This window comes from Colobus angolensis, unplaced genomic scaffold (assembly GCF_000951035.1).
Source record: "Colobus angolensis palliatus isolate OR3802 unplaced genomic scaffold, Cang.pa_1.0 Scaffold16, whole genome shotgun sequence".
NCBI classification, from domain to species: domain Eukaryota; kingdom Metazoa; phylum Chordata; class Mammalia; order Primates; family Cercopithecidae; genus Colobus; species Colobus angolensis.
Window position 1 is genome coordinate 10,037,403 of NW_012114710.1, and position 19,954 is coordinate 10,057,356.

The 19,954-nt window shown below is 33.5% G+C and overlaps 1 protein-coding gene across 2 annotated transcripts in view; it reads right to left on the reverse strand.

Annotated features, from left to right (window-relative positions):
* Positions 1–19,954, reverse strand: part of CNBD1 (cyclic nucleotide binding domain containing 1) — a 617,967-nt gene that overhangs the window by 240,462 nt on the left and 357,551 nt on the right. For both annotated transcript variants that reach the window (XM_011937078.1, XM_011937079.1), the window contains exon 5: positions 15,094–15,239. In XM_011937078.1, the coding sequence (XP_011792468.1) occupies positions 15,094–15,239 (146 nt within the window). The remainder of the gene's footprint in view (positions 1–15,093; positions 15,240–19,954) is intronic.

The window sequence follows — 19,954 nt, forward strand, 5'->3', positions numbered from 1 at the left end:
AGCTGTTCTAGAAGGACTTAAAAGTTTCAAGGAACTATAATTGGATGAATAAGGTCATATTGTCAGCGGCAAATCCCTCCTTGCCCTATAAAATTGAGTTTAAGTGTTATCTATCTACCAGGGAAGCCTTTTCTGACCTCAGCCCTGCCCTCATCCAGCCTAATTAACAGGCCTCCTCTGCTATCTTTCTTCACAGAATTTTTGCCATGGCACTCTTTGTTTTCAGTCTCTGTCAATAGACCGTAACCTCTTGAGAGAAGAAACTCTGACTGCTCTCTGTATCTCCAGCTCATATCACACAGCCTGGATAATTTTAGACATTTAGCAAAAATACTCGTCGAATAAATGAAAGCTTAATTAATGATTCTCTATAGTATTTCTCTCCAAAGAATTTTATAAAATATTTGAAGATCAACTTTTTTTTTTTTTTTTTTTCCTTAGAATTCTGTCTATTGAGGAATAAGATAAAACTCTTTGATGGGGCTGGGCGCGGTGGCTCAAGCCTGTAATCCCAGCACTTTGGGAGGCCGAGACCGGCAGATCACAAGGTCAGGAGATCGAGACCATCCTGGCTAACACGGTGAAACCCCGTCTCTACTAAAAAATATAAAAAACTAGCCGGGCGAGGTGGCGGGCACCTGTAGTCCCAGCTACTCAGGAGGCTGAGGCAAGAGAATGGTGTGAACCCGGGAGGCGGAGCTTGCAGTGAGCTGAGATCCGGCCACTGCACTCCAGCCTGGGTGACAGAGCGAGACTCCGTCTCAAAAAAAAAAAAAAAAAAAGAAACACTAATAAAACTCTTTGATGGTCAATTTTTTTCTCAGGCCCTTATATGGAAGCCTAGGAAATATAGGAAAGTTACATAAATTTTAAGCCAGATGGATTAATTTATGGAATCTCTTTATAAAGTCTAAATGGTTGCAGAGATAAGATAACAAAGCAATAAATGGCCTCTTCACAGCTTTTATTATATTAAAGAACCTTTGGAAATGGGATTATTTCGCATAGGTCTAATTTTTCCTCTTCTAAGGTACCAGGAGTAGTTATTTTAAGACACAAGTCTAATAACCTTGCTTAGAATAATGCAATAACTTGTAGAAGACAACATGCAAATAAAAGTGAATATTTATTTTGAGAATAAAAAAGCAAATATGTAAATATTATACAGCTAACTGGAAGGGATGTAAAGAAATTTATTTCATTCTATTTTGAGCTCAGAGCTTCTATTGAAACTGCCTTCAAATATTGATACTCTTTGTTCCAAAATAAAAACAAATACTCTTCTGGTACTGTGGAAATTACAAAGTATATAATTATAAGAAGCATCACAAGGCAAACATCCCTAAATGAGTACCTAAAATGATATGAAGGTCTGAAGAAGAAATAAATTGTGCCTGATGGGAAAGATATGGAATGACTTCATGAAAAAGAAGCATTTATGATGGATCTTGAAATGTAGATACAATTTTGATTGACAGATAATGGAAGGAAAAATATTTGTATGTTAGGAAATCAAATGAACAAGACAAAGAAGCAGGTAACATGGAGTACTTCATGGTCTTCAGTCAAGCTGGGAAGGTTGATAAAGAACAGTGAATTACCCGGTTTGTCAGAAGCAGAGTACAGGAAAAAGTATTTTAAAGAATTCACTTGAAAGCAGGCTAGGACATACTTAGAAGAGCACTTAAAATGGAAATTATCTTTTAAATAACCAATTACAGAGTGTTCGATTAGAATAAAAGGAATACTAATTTTTAAAATGAGGTATGACTGGTCCAAAATGACTGACTAGAGGCATCTCATAGACACCTTATCCACTTATAAGAACAAAAATAATGTATGAGAAAACCATACCTCAAATACATTATCCAAGAGAGAACACTGGAGTTCAACAGAAAAGTGGCAGGAAACACCAAAAATAAGGACAGAGAAAGAAAAGGGGCAGCCTGCTTGGCAGGGACAGTCAGAGCCAGTAGTGACTCTCAAATATGGGGAGAGGGTGATTTTCAACATTTGAATTACCAAAGCCTTAAAATTTATAATGCAGCAATAATGGCATTCTCATGTAACAGTGGGATGATACATTCCCTATCATTTGTAGACAAGTATCAAGAGATATTAAAATATTCCCACATTTTTATTCATTACTTTTAACTTTAGAAATCTGTCACAAATAAATAATCCAAAATACACAAGTAAAAGTTACTGTAAATATATATTCAGGACCACAGTATTCATGATAGGAAAATATGTACTACCTTTTTAAAAAGATTGATCAAGTATAACATATCTGTATGACCAAAAAAAAAGTGGTGTTTACAGAAATATTAGCAATTCAATTAGGTGAATGTTGAGCTTAACTTTAAAAGTTTATTCCCGAAGTTTATAGGAATTTATGATAATTAAACCTTTTTATTGCCTGTTGTATTTTAGGATAATAATATGAATTTTTTAGACTTGTAAAATATATGACCTAGTGAATGGACATCTATTAACATACTAGTTAGTCAAAATATTAAAGAAGTATGTGAAGGTACCTAAAATATAGTTAACTCTTGTTATTCCTGTAAGTAATTGTATAAGCATGTGACTATTTTAACATTGTTTGGTTCAAAACTAATGTAGTTATGCCTGATTCCAAACAGTAAGCATGAATAATAAATATTGGACAGTTTAGAAACTGTGTTTCTTATTTAATGTAATCATGAATTTCAGTTGTTCATGACTTGTCCATCCAACTGTTTGGCTAAGCTCCCAGTAAGTATTTAGTATTGTATCACTTGCTGACCATCACTGTGTACTTAAGAGTTACTATAGGAGTATTCTGGCTATATATATGCATATATATTCTGGCTATATATACATACACATGGTCTTTAGACATCCTATCATAGGATGTATTCATTGACTTGTGGTTAAGTTGAAGGTATAATTTGTCTTGAAGGGTATTTAAGTATTTCAAGACCATACTGATATCACTAAGACTTTACACATCTCTGTGTAATCACATCCACATGTAGAGGACCTATGTGCTGATAAGAGTCTGTTTTCATTTATGTCCCACAGTTTCTTCAAGTTCAGTCACATTCATCCTCACTTTTTACAATACTTATTGTAGTTTTCAAGTTATTCTTCCAAGATTTGAAGTACTTACTGAATTTGTGCTTTTATAGTTGAAGTAATAATGAAAATGCTTTTTGATTTATATTTACTTAAGACAGTTATCAAATGACACATGTATGTCTAAGCCTCGTGTATCATTTTGAAGTCAGATTCAAAAATATATACAGATTAATTTATTTTTTATAATTTCTTCAAATATTTTACATTTACATTAAAAATTTCCAGAGAAGGAAAACAGTTTCTTATTATGCATAATAATACATATTAAAATCAAAGCCTTTGAATTTTTTCAGTAAAGGATTTCATTTGTTATCTAAAAGGATTTATTTTGTGAGCATACAAAAATACAGACAATATTGTTTAAAAAGTTAATGAAATATAATGAAGATAAACATTATAGGAAAAACTGATGAAGACAAAAATAACATTAAATTACAAAATATATTGTGTGAAATTCTATATATTTGCAAGGAGGTAATACTGGATACGGGGACAATTTCAGCTCCATTTTCCTTACTTTTAAAACATTTCAATGTTTTAAAATTTATATCAAACAATGTCATATATATTTTAAATCAAATAGTTTTTAAAGGGAGGAAATATGATCAGTCACAGGATTTAGTAACTACAAAAAGGCTCACTAACATTGAATATATTTCTCCCAAAAGTCTACAATTTAATATAAAAATAACTAAGATTTTGACAAAACTAATTAATAGAATACACTTTACCAAGCATAATAGACTATTTCTAAGAATTTAAAAATCACTTTTACATGAGAAGATCAAAAGAATGGCACCTTAATATGTGGCCTTAGAATTCAGCATTATAAATGGATGATAATCATTAGTTTATCTGGAAGAATGCATGAACTACATCTATTTCAGATTATCATCTGGCAATAAATATATTGTTCCTGAACGAACTTTAGATCAGTACTGTGCATTAAAGGTTACATTGTTGGAAATTACTTCCAATACTAGTTAATGCATAGATTCACGTATCAACTATTTTTTGAGTAACTATTATGTCTGACCACTGCAGATTAAGTTATGTTTCAGATCAAGAGCATGTGTGTGTTAGCGTTAGCCCTGCTAGGAGCGGGGAGGAACAAATAGCTTTGGGATGTTGAAGAAGTCCCCATATGCCTGAAAAAAGTATTATAGTTCTTACAGCCATAGGTATTCAGGTGGAAGAGCTAAGAATTTTTTACCTCTGAAAATAAATTGAAGCACCTACAACACCAAAAGAAGGTGCTTTTTTCTGACTCCAAGTTGTATACCATTAAGCTTTTAAACTTTGCTATGAAAAGCCCTTCTACTAAAACAAACAAAAATCTCAGAGAGGTCTTTTAATTTTTTTTTTAAATATCAATTATTAAGACATATAAAGTCCAGGTGGTTTCTCCACATTTTACTGATTTTAAAATACATACCTGGATAACCAGATGAATTGGCTTTTCAAGATTTCTAGTATAAGCCAGTTAATCTTGATAATAATCTACATAAACAATAATATGAGGTTTCAAATTGTTGGTTTCTTCAGTCATTCTTTCTGATAATAAATATGAATTGTTGACTATTAAAGTCAAACCTTTGGTTCTCTCCAGTGAAAAGGTTATTTTAACTTACTTCAGACACTAACATTTAACAGTCCCTGTGGCTACTTAAAAAAAAAAATAAACTTGTTAAAAAATATCTACCTTAAAATACACCAACAAATTTTATGCAGTCTTATTTCTTCCATGTTTGTTGTCTAGCTTAGATTTTGATTGAAGTACATAATAACTCAAAATATTTTTCTGAAATCTTCACTGTGATTCTAATATTAAGTCATATCACATTTTAATCCTAAATGTATCAATTTTACTAAATCTCCAATTTCATGGGGATAAAACTGTATCACCTTATGGGTACAAAACTGAGTGACAATTTGATTCATTTTCCCATAAAATACAAGATTTTTAGCCAATACATCTTATTAGAAGTTTATTTTACATCTTCTTTTGACTTTTGGTCTATTTATAATGTGCCATATAATCACATTTTTCAATGCTCTATTTTAAGTTTTAAAATAAACACATATTGATTATTTTCCTTTGTCATTAAAAAATCATCTTAACTCTCTTATTGGTGCCACTTTTATAAAAAGAGTCTATTTTGCAGATATTTAAAAGATTAAAATTTACATTGAACATTAAATTCAGGCCAGTGCCATAAAAAGGACATATTACATCAAGAGCCATTCTACTGATAACAGATAACAGGGAGAGAATTAGCATCACCATGCAAGACTGTTCTCACAGTAGAAAAGATCATAAAAGCAATAGCCATAAGCCAGCATTTCAGCAAAGATATTTTAGATTACCCATCAAAACCTGTATCAATTAACGTCACATATTATTCTAGTGAAGGCTGTTTGATGATGCATGTTAATAAACATGGTTCCTTGACATTGTAGTTTAATTTTATTCATTGAAAAATGTAATTCATGGAAAAGGGTAAAATAAAGCTAAAGGTTGGCTTCAGAAGACCCAGACTCAAAAGGCTTGGTTCTACCCTTCACTAGTGTACAGTTAGTAAGATTTTGAAACTCAGAGTCCTCAAACATAAGAAAGGGACAGTGAGCTCTGTCATGCACAGCTGAGAGGACTGTCTATCAAAGGATTAATGGCAGTAAAAGACATGTACACATCATAAAATACTGTTACTCTAATATAAGAGATTATAGAAAATCTATAAGAAATAAATTTCTTTCTCATATGACAGAATTCCACATAGTATATTATGCAAAGGTGCTTTCTGAAGGGAGTGGGAAAACACAGGTAAATCATATTTCTGAAGTTGTTTAGTGTACATGTATGATATATTCAACGGTGGCATACTGATGTCTCTGATATGCTAATTTTTCATTTTATTTAACTTTATTTAAATCATTTCATGAAAAGGTTTGTCTCAGCTAAGCCACTGCTAGTGGGTTTTTAAAATATCTTTTGTATTTCTCTTTTCATACTAAACAAATTTATTAAAAGAAATTGACTTCAGTCACAGAGATCTCTAGGAGCTGGCTTGCATTAGTGGTGTCAATTGGTCTCCAATTGAGTTTTTGAAAGCATTTTTAAAAATAGCTTACATAAGAGAATATTTTCAGCTATTGCAGGAACAATTAACAGCTCATGAGGTACAATGAAGTACATAATGCAATGCAGATAAACCATGAAAATACTGTGTTAAGTGAAAGAACTCAACACAAAAGGTCATATATGGTATGATTCCATTCATACAAAATGTTCAGAATAAATAAAACCATAGAAACAGAGAACAGGCTAGTGGCTACCAGGGTCTAGGGGAATGGTGAGTGATTGCTTAATGGACAATGGGTTCCGTTTTGGGATGGTAGAAATTTGGGGGAACTGGATGCTGTGATGGTTCCAAAATATTTTGAATGTGTTAAATGTCACTGAATTGTACACTCTAAAAGATTAACATTATATGAATTTTACCTCAATTTTTAAAAAGGCTTATTAAGATGCAATTCAATGAAATTCACCCTTTTAAAATGCACAATTCTGTTGATTTTTAGTATATGTAAAGATATGTTGAATCTCATCACAATCTATTGTTAGAATATTTTTATCATTCCCAAAAGAAACTCTTATGCATCAGCAATAATGTCCCTTACCCCATGTCCCAAAGGTGGCAACCATTATGTTACTTGATGTCCAGATGAATTGGCCTATTCTGGAGATTTTATATAAAAGCAATCATAAACATGTGGCCTTTTGTGACTGGCTTCTTTTATTTATCATAATGGTTTCAAGGTTTACACAAATTGTGGCATATATCAGTACTTCATCACTTTTTTCACCAAAAAATTTTCTATTATAATGATATGTACATACTTTTTAAAAGTTCCTTCACTCATTGATGGAAATTCGGTCTTTTTCCACGTTATGGCAACTGTGAATAATACTGCTATAAACATTTGTATATAACTTTTGCATTACTGTATATTTTCATTTCTTAGGTGTGTATTTAGGAGTGGAATTCTGGGGTAATATGGTTTAACTGTGTCCTCACCCAAATCTCATCTTAAATTGTAGCTCCCATAATTCTCACATGTTGTGGGAGGGACCTGGTGGGAGACAACTGAATCATGGGGGCAGTTTCCCCCATACTGATCTTGGAGTAGTAAGTCTCTCAAGAGCTGATGGTTTTAGAAAGGGTTTCCACTTTCTCTTGGCTCTCATTCTCTCTTGCCCGCTGCCATGTATGATGTGTCTTGCTTCCCCTTTGCCCTCTGCCATGATTGTGAGGCCTCCCTAGTCACATGGAACTGTAAGTTTATTAAATCTCTTTCTTTTATAAATTACCCAGTCTCAGTCATGTCTTTATTAGCAGCTTGAAAACAGACTAATAAGGTAAATTGATACCGGTAGAGTGAGGTGCTGCTGTAAAGATACCCAAAAATGTGGAAACGATTTTGAAACTGGGTAACAGGCAGAGGTTGGAACAGTTTGGAGGGCTCAGAAGAAGATAGGAAAATGTGGAAAAGTTTGGAACGTCCTAGAGACTAGTTGAATGGCTTTGACCAAAATGCTGAGAGTGATATGGACAGTAAAATACAGGCTAAGGTGGTCTCAGATGGAGATAAAGAACTTGTTGGGAACTGGAGAAAACGTGACTGTTGCTATGTTTTAGCAAAGAGACTGGTAGCATTTTGCCCCTGCCCTAGAGGACTGTGGAACTTTGAACTTGAGGAAGATGATTTAGGGTATCAGCAAAGCATTCAAGAGGTGACTTGGGTGCTGTTAAAAGCATTCAGTTTTAAAAGGAAAACAGCATAAGAATTCAAAAAATTTGCAGCCTGATGATGTGATGGAAAAGAACAACTGCAGACACTCAGCACTAGCTCATGAAAGTAGCTGGGAGTGAGGCTGTATCCTGCAAAGCCACAGGGGTGGAGCCACCCAAGATATGGGAACCCACCTCTCGTATCAGTGTGACCTGGATGTGAGACATGGAGTTAAAGGAGATCATTTTGAAGCTTTAAGATTTGACTGCCCAGCTGTATTTTGGACTTGCATGGGGCTTTAGCCCCTTGGTTTTGGCCAATTTCCCCCACTTGGAACAGCTGTATTTACCCAATGCCTGTACTCTAATTGTATCTAGTAAGTAAGGAATTTGCTTTTGATTTTACAGGCTCACAGGTGGATGGGACTTGCCTTGTCTCAGATTAGACTTTGGACTGTGGACTTCTGAGTTAATGCTAAAATGAATTAAGACTTTGGGAGATAGTTGAGAAGACATTATTGGTTTTGAAAAGTGAGGACATGAGATTTGGGAGGGGCCGGAAGTGAAATGGTTTGGCTGTGTCCCCACCTAAATCACATCTTGAATTGTAGCTCCCATAATTCCCATGTGTTGTAGGAGGGACCCAGTGTGAGATAACTGAATCATGGGGCGGTTTCCTCCATACTGTTGTCATGGTAGTGAATAAGTCTCATGAGAGCTGATGGTTTCATAAGGGGTTTCCCCTTTCACTTGGCTCTCATTCTGTCTTGTCTGCCACCATGAAAGACGTGTCTTGCTTCCCCTTCACCCGCCGCCACGATTTTGAGGCTTCCCTGACCATGTGGAACTGTGAGTCCATTAAACTTCTTTCTTTTATAAATTATCCAGTCTCAGGTATGTCTTTATTAGCAATGTGAGAACAAACTAATACACCGGGCAAATGTAACATTATGGTTAATATTTGAGGAACTGCCAAACTGTTTTACAAAGTGGCTTCATCTTACAATCCCAAGAGAAATGTATGAGTTCCAGCTTCTCTACATCCATATCAACACTTAATACTTTCTTTTATATTTTAATCATGATAGTGGGGATGGATTAGTATGCCATTGTGGTTTTTATTTGGAATTGCTTAAATGACAATAACATTGGACATTTTCACGTGCTTATTGGCTATATCTTCTCTGAAAATGTATCTATTCAGCTAATATACTCATTTTTAAATTTGGTTAATTGTCTTCTTGTTATAGAGGTTTACAAGTTCTTCACATTCTGGACATGAGACCCTAGATATATGATTTGCAAGTACTGTGTTCCATTTCAAGGGCTGCATTTTTACCTTATTGATTCTATTCTTTGAAGCTCAAAATATTTTAATTTTTTAAGGTCCAAGTTATTCAATTTTTTCTTTGTGTCTTGTACTGTCAGTGTTACGTGTAAAAATGCATGGCTTAACCTGTGATTATGAAGACTCTTAAGTTTTCTTCTAAAAGTTTTATAGTTTTAATTATTACATTTATATCCTCAATTCACATCTGGTAAATATTAGTGTATGGTGTAAATGAATAAGTGTGTATGGTCTACCTTCATTATCTAGCATCTTAGTTCTCCAAGCATAATTTGTTGAAAAGAGTTTTCCTTCCACCACTGAATTGTCTTGGCAACTTTGTCTAAAACCAATAGACTATCAAGTTAAAACATTATTTCTGGACTCAGTCTGTTCCATTGATCTATCTCTCTCTATATATATCTATGCCAATATCACAGTGTTATGTTACTATAGGTTTGTAGTAGTTTTGAAATAGAGAAGTGTGAGTCCTTCAACTTTATCATGTGTTTTCAAAAAAGTTTTGACTGTTTTGCATCCCCTAAATTTCTATATGAATTTTAAGATCAGTTTATTAATTTCTGCAAAAAGAGGCAATTGGTATTTTGTTAGGGATTGTGTTGAATCTATAGATCAATATAAATAGTATTGTTATCTTATCAATATTAATTATGTAGATCTATGAACATTGAATTACTTTCTATTTATTTACTAATTTATTTCAACAATGTTTTATAGTTTTCAATGTACAAGTCTTGCACTTCATTTGTAAAATTTATTCCTAAGCAAGTTATATTTTTGATGTTATTGGCAAATTGAATTGAATTTCTTAATTTCATTTTTATAAATTAACTTTTATTCTTAACTGTTCAATACTTGTGCTATAAATTCTCCTTTAAATACTTGACAGACTTCATTATGAATCCATATGGGTCAGGGATTTTCTTTGTTAGAATATTTTAAATTACCAATTTAATACATTATTTTAGTTATCCTTCAAGTTATCCTTCTTTTGAGTCAACTATGATAGTTTGTATCTGAACTTGTTCATTATATGTAAGTTATGAGTTTCTATAATACAGCATGTGTTAGGTCATTTATGCATTGCTATAAAGAAACACATGATACTGGGTCATTTGTAAAGAAAAGATGTTTAATTGGCCATGGCTCTGCAGGCTGCATGAGCATGGTGGGTGCTGGCATCTTCTCAGCTTCAGGGGAAGCCTCAAGGAGCTTTTACTCATAGTAGAAGGTAAAATGGAAGCAGACGCATCACATGGAGAGAGAAGGAGCAGGAGAGAGAATAAGGGAGGGTGTCATACACATTTAAACAACCAGATCTTGTGAGAATTCACTCACTATCATGAGGACAGTACCAAGTTACAAGGGATCCACCCCCAAGAACCAGAAACCTTGCACCAGGCCACATCTCCAACACTAGGAATTATATCTCAACATGAGATTTGGAGGGGATGTCCAAATTATATCATTCTACCCCTGGCCCCCAAATCTCATATCCTTCTCACACTCCAAAATACAATGATCCCATCTCAACAATTCCCAAAAGTATTAACTTGCTCCAGCATTAACTCAAAAGTCCCAAGTCCAAGGTCTTATCTGAGTTTGAATCCATATTCCTCCCACCTACGAGCCTATAAAATCAAAACATACTATTTACTTCCAAGATACAATGGGGAAAAAGGCATGGGAAAAAGGCATTGGAAAAACATTCCCATTCCAAAAGTGAGAAATTGACCAAAAGAAAGAGGCTACAGGCCTCAAGCAAATCTGAAGTCTAGCAAGGTTGTTAGAAATAGCCAGGCCATATCTTGATCACTTTGTTGCTATGAAATTTCTTCTACAGATACTGTAAGTCATCACTTATAAATTCAAACACCATTTATCTCCAACACCATTTATTAAAGAGACTGTCCTTTCTCCACTGAGTGTTTTTAGCACCTTGGTCAAAAATCAAGCAAAGTGGGAACACCGCCTTATAAAACCATCAGATCTTATGAGAACTCACTCAGTATCATGAGAACTGCATGGGGGTGACTACCCTCATGATTCAGCTACCTCCACCTGATTTCTCCCTGAGCATGTGGGTTTTGGGGGGATTATGGGCAATACAATTCAAGATAAGATTTGGATGGGGATACAAAGCCTTACCATATCAACATATTTGTTTTTATGCCATTGCCTTGTGTTTTTATTATAATCACTTTTCAATGTATTTTGAAATCAGAGAGTGTGATGCCTCTAGATTTGTTCTTTTTGCTCAAAATTGTTTTGGCCATTTGGGTTCTTTTGTGGTTCCATATGAATTTAAGAATTGTTTTTCTATTTCTGTGAAAAATGTCATGGAATTTTGATAGGGAATGCATTGAATCTATAGATCGCTTTGACTAGTATGAGCATTTTAACAATATTAATTTTTTCAACCCATGAGCATAGAAAGCACAGCTTTCTATTTATTACTATTTTTCTCAATTTCTTTTATCAATATTTTCTACTTTACAGTTTGCAGGTCTTTCACTTCCTTGGTTAGATTTTTTGTTGTTATTGGTAAATGGAATTGTTTGCTTATTTTCCTCTTTGAATATTTTATTAGTAGAGAAACACTACTAATTTTTGTATGTTGATTTTGTATCCTGCAATTTTACTGAATTCATTTATCTTGTCTGCCTTTAGTGTCAGGGTAATTCTGGCTTCATAAAATTAGTCTGGGAGTATACCCTCCTATTCAATTTTTGGAAGAATGTAAGAATAATTGATTGTAAAATGTAAAAGAATGTAAAAATAATTCTTTTTAAAATGTTTGGTAAAATTCAGCAGTGAAGCCTTCCTTTCCTGGGTTTCTCTTGGATCTCCTTTTTGCTTGATCAGTCTACATAAGACTAGATTTATACTAAATCTCAGCTAAAGATTTTATTTCTTTTATTATAAGAATAAATTATTTCAATTATGGTTAATTTATGTCTAGAAAAGATGCCCACTACATATTTCATGAGATTTAGCTACCACATTTTTAGTTGTTAAATAAAATATAAACCACAACAGAAAACAAAATATATGCAGGTTAAAGAAATGTTAGAAGTTTAGTAACATAAAAATATTTTCAGCATTAAAAATAAATATAAAATTTAATGAAAATGAGGACTTATGGAGTTTTTGAGATACAACCTCACAAAAGTGGGTTCAGAATGAAATAAAATGAAAGAAATAGAAGAGAAATAATACTGTAAGACAAAGGACTACACAAAGAAAACAGTAAAGGTGACATAGATATAAAAGAGAAAAACATATTTTATAGAAATGTGTTTTAATATTAACATAAAGCTAGATAATAAAAATTTGATCTGGGATATTGTTACAGGTTGTAACTAAACAGGCAGTTCTTTTAGTTTTCATGAGCTTTAGGTTATCAATCATAAAAATGTCCCTAGTTCAGGCCCTAAAAATGTAATCTAATGAAAAATTCTTCCATTTGACTTCAGTAAACTATATCTACCTACACAGGTATATGGAGAGATGACTATATGTAAAATATATTACATACAGTAATTTTAATATATGTACTCATATATAGTAATATTAATATAGTCAGTAAATAATAACATAGTAATCATATTTTTGTAGCATTTTAACTTAGAGACACATAAGGTGTTTTATTCACTACTTAGAAGTATAATATTGTTTTCCTGTTACTGTTTGATTGTTTATAAAAACTGAATGAGCAAGAGGTTTAGTGAATAATGGTAAGTTTAGGAAGCTTTCTTAATGAGGCTTTAAGAACTAGTGGCCAGAAAAGAGACCAGAAGGTACAAACAGCTGTGTGGAATTGCACCAGAGAAATGGAAGCCCCAGTAGCAGATTGAAAGTCAACAGCCTGGTGATGAGGGGCTACTAGAGGGAATAGTTTAAATAACAGCAGAGGGAGGGAAATGCATACAGGAATAAAGAAAAAGGAGAGAGACAGACACCTAGTTGGGCCTTTTTATTAAATTGGATGAACAAAGAAATCTACAAAGGTCAGATATTTAATGAGTTGACTTCTTTGGTAGTGAAACAGATCTGAGCTGTCGGAACTAAATGCTTTAAAAACTTGAGAGGGATTTTGACACAGGTAGGTGTAAACACAGAGACTCCTAATTTTTAAGTGTTGAAAGTACACCCCATTGAAATGCAAGTTGGAATGCCTGACACTTGTGAAAGACTGAAAATTCATATTTTAATCACCAATCACCTGAGTTAAGGTGCCATCAGAATTAAACGTTTGTTTCTAATTTTAATTTTAGAAAATGTTTGGAAAAATGTATAATTACAAATATTAACAAATGAACATTTACTGTGAGAGAATAAAACGAACTCAAATATATGTAGGAGAAAGTCAATTTTAGACCTTTATCATCCCTCAGTTTCACTCCCCTCTACTAAGGCAACAATTTTTAAAAACATGTATTTTTGGAATGTCCTTCTGGACCCACTTGTATAGTTTAAAAAGATATATGTATATATGTGTGTGTGTGTGTGTGTATAAATTTAGACTTTTTCATAAATGTGTTATTAATATAATTTGCAATTATTCTATTTAGTGTATTTAATGTTTCTATAACAATATATATAAATCTAGCTCATTCTTTTTAATCACTGTTTAGAATTCTATAGAATAGATATATCAAAATATGTGTAGCCAATCTTCTATTCAAGGACATTTAGGTTGTTCCCATATTTTTTACCATTCTAAATATGTTTTCAGTGATTTATAAAACAAATTAATTTTTAATTACTATCCTCAATCTAATGGCAAAGTGATGTTGAATGTTTGTCCTTTATTTCCTTTCAAAATTATTTTATCCCCTTTAAAATTCCTTTGATTTATTTTTCATTGTTTGATCACAGATTAAATAGAACTAATTATGAGAGAAGATCATTGAGGGAAAATGCTGGAAATATGTAAATTATTTCAATAGACATATATTCTTTAAAATTCCAGTTAGGTTTTAAATGTCATGATCTTGATAAACCAGTTTGTACTAACAGTGACATAATACACAGAGAACAAGTTTAGAATTGGTTGAAGTGTGTTTGAAACTCGATTCTAAGCAAGAATATTCTGTGTGATATTTGTGTTGTGCCTCAGGGGTCCTCATCTGTGGAGAATAATAATAGCAATATCTTCCTTCATTTGTTTTTCTGAGGAACAAAAAGGGATGCTTCTGACACAAAGAATGTATTAAATTATATGCCTACCCCCATAATGAAAATATAACAAGTCTATTAATATATCCACTAAGTCCTTTGTGAAGGGACCAAAAACTAAAATTGGGAAATGAAAATCTATCCAGAGAGGCTTTTTTCCCTATATCTGGATTAGTACCTGACTCAGTCAAATAATCATGTTGACTGTCTGCTGTCTCACCTATGAAAATCAACACTATATTGTTACTAAATGTGTATCTCAGATATTGGTTCCAAAAGTGTGGTCCCTGCACTGGTGGCATTACCTGAGGTATTATAAATGAAATTGAGGCCTCATCCTATACCTACTAAACCAGAAATTCTGATGTTTAAACCTAACAATATGGGTCTCAATGTGATCACTGAGTAATTCTGAGTCATGCTCCAGGCAGAGAAACACTATTGTATATCTTAAACTCTAAGTACTAAAATGTGAGATGTTATTCATTTCACTACTTATAAACTTACAAATGAAATACATCCAAATAGTATATTTTTACCACATCAACTGAAATTGTCAAGTGAAATTTTAAGCATAATAATGATAAAGAACTCAAAATAGTGGCCTGCATTTTAGCTCGCCAAATTTTTCCCACATTAGTCTATTACCTGTGCTGCCTTTCAACCAGGTTTCGGAAAAGACAGTCTTACTAAGTGTTTTCAGATGCTTATCATTTAGTTGAGAGGTTAAATTTGGAATTGTTTTCAGGAACTTCCACACAGTTTTATGTTCATATGGCGTCCTGTGAATGGGCCTCAAAAAAAAAAAAAAAAAATTATAAATTCAGAGAGTATAAATGCAAAGAAACAAACGGATCCTTAATTTTTAAGTTTCCAAATTTGTATTTTCTTTGTAGTTAGGGGTTTTTAAAAAAGAACTGTGATGCTATTATATTTTGTTTTACTAATCAACTTTAGGATTTGTTACCCTTCCAACATTAAGATGTACTTTCACAATACTTTAAACTTTAGAAAATTACACAACGCCTTTATCATTCTTTTTAAAAAGAAAACTCAGTACTCCAATTGTAAAGTTGCATCTCTTATCAGTAGTTATTATAATAATAATAAAGACCTCTTTCAGATATTAAAAAGATTAATGTTGTTTCCATTGTTTATTGTTAATTCTTTTAAGTACTATTAAAGTTAGACCAAATGGAAATATACTTTAACACTACAGGGGATAAATTGTAAGTGAAAAGATACATATGTACTTTTAAATGAAACATGATTATCATATAATACATGGTATTTATTATTTATTTTTAATCATTAAAACTCTTTAATAAATGTAACACTAAATCAGGATATAAAATTCCTATCAATCTAATGTCTCAAAGGACTAACCTAGCTGTCATAAATACCATTTCAAAATACTCAGCAGTTAGCCGGGCGCAGTGGCTCACGCCTGTAATCCTAGCACTTTGGGAGGCCAAGGCAGGAGGATCAAGAGGTCAGGAGATCAAGACCACCCTGGCCAACATGGTGAAGCCCTGTCTCTACTAAAAATACCAAAATGCAAAATACTCAGCAGTTTTCAAGCAAATTTTTAAAAATTCATGTGAAAAATCAATTTAGCATCATAAAGGGAATTTCAGATACCCATACCACACATATGGGTTTGACAGTAATAGTCCCAGTTTAGATATGACATAGTGTTGGCCCATCTGGTATCCATGTGTATGCATACAGGTTTATGTCTGTGTCTGTTTATTGAATGATATAAATTGTGCTTTTTGTTTTGGGTTGTAGCAAAAAAAAGTTTAAAGATACTAGCTTAGTATACAGTCTTGAGAAACAGTTTTGAGAAAACTGGCTCCCTACATAATGTCATTTACAAATTTGTTCTTCAGATGCAATAACAAATAATTCATATTAGAAATGGCATGATATCATAACCAAAACCTAAAATATGTGCCATTGACTTAGCAGCCAAACAGGAGGTGGCAAGGAAATACTATCACAGGCTGTAAAGATAGAAGGTTTTCTTTTTTGTTTATTTTAGTGGTAATACATTAGTTGCCTGCAATAATTTATAAGGCAGATTAAGTGCCTAGAAAACTTGCTACTTCATAGAAAGTAGCTGGAAAGAGCCAGAACATTATTGTGTTTTGTTTGCTTAGTGCTGCTTGTTTGTAGCAATATATTATTAAGTGATTCAAGTTGATCAGTTTTCAAGTATAAAAGAAAGGGGATAGAAAGGCTCTAGAAAAGTGGGACATGGTTATAAAAAGCCCAGTACTTCTTCATTCCATGTAGCAAGAAAGGACTTGAAAGTCTTCTCAGTAAATAAAGGCGCTTAACCCTATGGCAAAGGTCTGATGAAAAGTTTGGCCTCCCCATCCAAGCCTACTTTTTTAGAAGGCCTTAAAGTAGCCTCCATTAAGAGAGAGATGGGCACAAGGAATAAGCACAGAAATAATAAACGACTTAAAAACACTGTCTACAACAAAACCTTGGCTTTGGTTGCTGCCTCATTGAAGATACTGAAAACAAATAGATAAAAATTCTGTTATGTTTTTGAAGCATCTATACCACTGAAGTACCTAATATTATGCTCTAAAAACAGTTTTCGCTTATTGAACTCTCAAGTCAAAAGAAATTGTGCCACACTCCTCATCCTTCAAAGGGAACATAATCTCCAGTGTTCTTACATTTGTCCACCAGGTCAAAAGATAAGACAAAACCTCCCAGATAGTGGAGCCAGGTGTGCCTCCCAAAAAACAGATCTAAGATCTAATTTTTAAAACTTCCAGTACTGTGAAGGTGGAGGTTTTTTTATAATACTAGCCCAGCAAAACAGCAATGTTGCTCTGAATCAATGGTTATAATGTTTCCATTTCTTCCTTTTTTCTTAGTGTGAGTTTTCATTGTAATAGCCTACTCCTGGCTCTGCTCTTGTGTATCGTGTAAGAGGATAGCAACAAATAACCATATTTCTGGTGTTTATGTTAGCAGACCAGAAATATACATACTCATTCTTGATGGGGAGGAGGGTATATCCTCTAAAATTCTGGACTTTGAAATGCATAACTAGTGAAACTTTCTATTTTTTCTGTTGGTGAAAGAGTTAATATATGTGTTGAAAAAGGGTATGCATAGTAGTTGGTAACTAGAAAGAGGCAGACTACAGAAGAGACGCTAGCTGTTCAAAAATGGGTTCCTTCTATCTCTAGTTACACAGCAAGAATGCACTTCAAAATCATTCTGTTGTCACCATGTGACTGAATTCTAGCCAATGGGAAGTGAACTGACACAGAGATGAAGGGCAGCATATCAAATGGCCAAATTTTGTAAATATTTCATTTAAATCTGAAAGAATGTGTATGTGCATTTGTTGGGTACAGAAATCATTTGTTTGTGTAAGAGTGTACATATATAAACACATATACAATAAAAATGTATAATAGTATATATGTATATCAGATATATTTACAATATACATATGCATGGATACATGTGTGTTTGTGCCTATGTATATATCTAAACAAGTGCTAACAAATGTATAACACTATGTGTCTGATATTCTTTCTGTAGATAAAATATATTATATCAGTATACTTCCTTTACCAAGCGTATTCCCATTCAACAAATAGAAAAACTCATGCATAGAATTGTTAAATAACTTGCTCAAGATCTCATATCTAGTCAGTGACAGAACTAAGTGGCAGGGTTCAGTTTGGCCTTGAATTGTATGTTCGAGAGTTTCAGCCCATGGTCCAAATTTTTTTGTGATTTTTCAGGTACAACCACAAGCCATTACAAAGGCTTTAGCTGGCAGGCCTCCTGAGGGAAAGCTGCCCTCCCCACACCACATTGGTTACAGGGCCAGTGCACTGCAGTCTCTGAAGGGAGTTGCATTCAAGAACTCGGCTCCCTGGCCAGCCATGCTCTCATGCTCATCTGCATTCCTAGTCCAGGCCCTCCATTTGGAATTATTCTTGTTGGAGGATCTTGAAGACACTTTTCTGCATTCGGACTCATTCAACACTCAGGCATTTTCCACTTCTAACCTTTCCCCAGACCTCACCCCAACCCCCAGGTCTATAAAACTGCAAAAGTCTTTGCTCAGAGCTCCCTCAACAGTGAGATAGCCATTACGTTAGTAATAATCTACCTGACCCGTAATTGGTGCATACGCTCACGGGGCACAGTGGATTTAACTTGAGGTCAGTGCTACCTCCAGTTTGAGATTCTTGCTTCTTCCTTCACAGTTAGTGATTAAACACTTGACTATTACTTGCATTTGGGCTTGTTGTTTTATCAGCTATTCTGATACTTGCTGTTCCACATTCTCTCTCTCCAGCTCTTCTGAGTTCCTGAAAATGTTTTTAACCACGATCTACATTATAACTTATTACTGGTTATTATTCTAATCTTCTGTATCTTTCCTTGTATTGTATGTTTTCTACCAATTTGGTCTATATATTTCTGAGGTATTTGGGTTAATACTGCAATTATGGATTTATCTGTTGCTCCCCAGAATTCAGTCACTGTGTTAATATATTTTAAACTGATGTTATTTGATGAAAACAGTCATTGCTTTTACCAGTACATAAAGTCTGTTTTTATTCCTTTTGAAATTTTTCCTTCAATTTTATCTTGTCAGCTACTGGGTTTGCATATTCCAGCTTCTCTTGGCCTATATATTTGCCTACATATATTTGTTATTTCATTTTCAAGATGACGTATATTTTGTATTTTAAATGCTGAACTTCTATCAAACAAACTATGTTGGATATCTGTTACCAATATTAAGTTCTTTCCCCTTCTCTATTAAAAATACAAAAGCTAGCTAAGTGTGGTGGCAGGCTCCTGTAAACCCAGCTACTCAGGAGGCTGAGGCAGGAGAATGGCTTGAACCCCAGAGACAGAGGTTGCTGTGAGTCGAGACTGCGTCACTGCATTCCAGCCTGGGCGACAGAATGAGACGCCATCTCAAAAAATAAATAAATAATTTTTTTTAAATTAAGTTTTTCAATCTCTGGACATACCTTTTCATTTACTTAGACCATCTTTACCTTCAACAATGTTTTATTAGTGTACAAGTCTTGCATGTTTTTTCTTAAATTCGTTTCTAAGTATTTTATGTCTTTGAGGGTATTCTAAATGGTTTTGTTTTCTACATTTCATTTTTGGATTTTTCATTGATGGTGTGTAGATTTGGTATTTGTATATTGATCTTGTATCCTGAAACATTGCTGAATGTGTTTATTATTTAAATTGAATCCACTAGATTCCTTTGGATTTTCTATATGCAAGATCATATCATTTGCAAACAGAGATAGTTTTAGTTTTCTTTTCCAATCTGATGACGCTTATTTCTTTCTCATGAATGACTATCTTAACTAGAATGTTCACTATAATGTTATATAAAAGTGGCCAGAGTAGATATCTTTGTCTTTTCCTGATATTCGAGAGAAATCATTCAGTCTTTCTTCAGGTTAGCTGTGAGTTTTCCACTGATGCT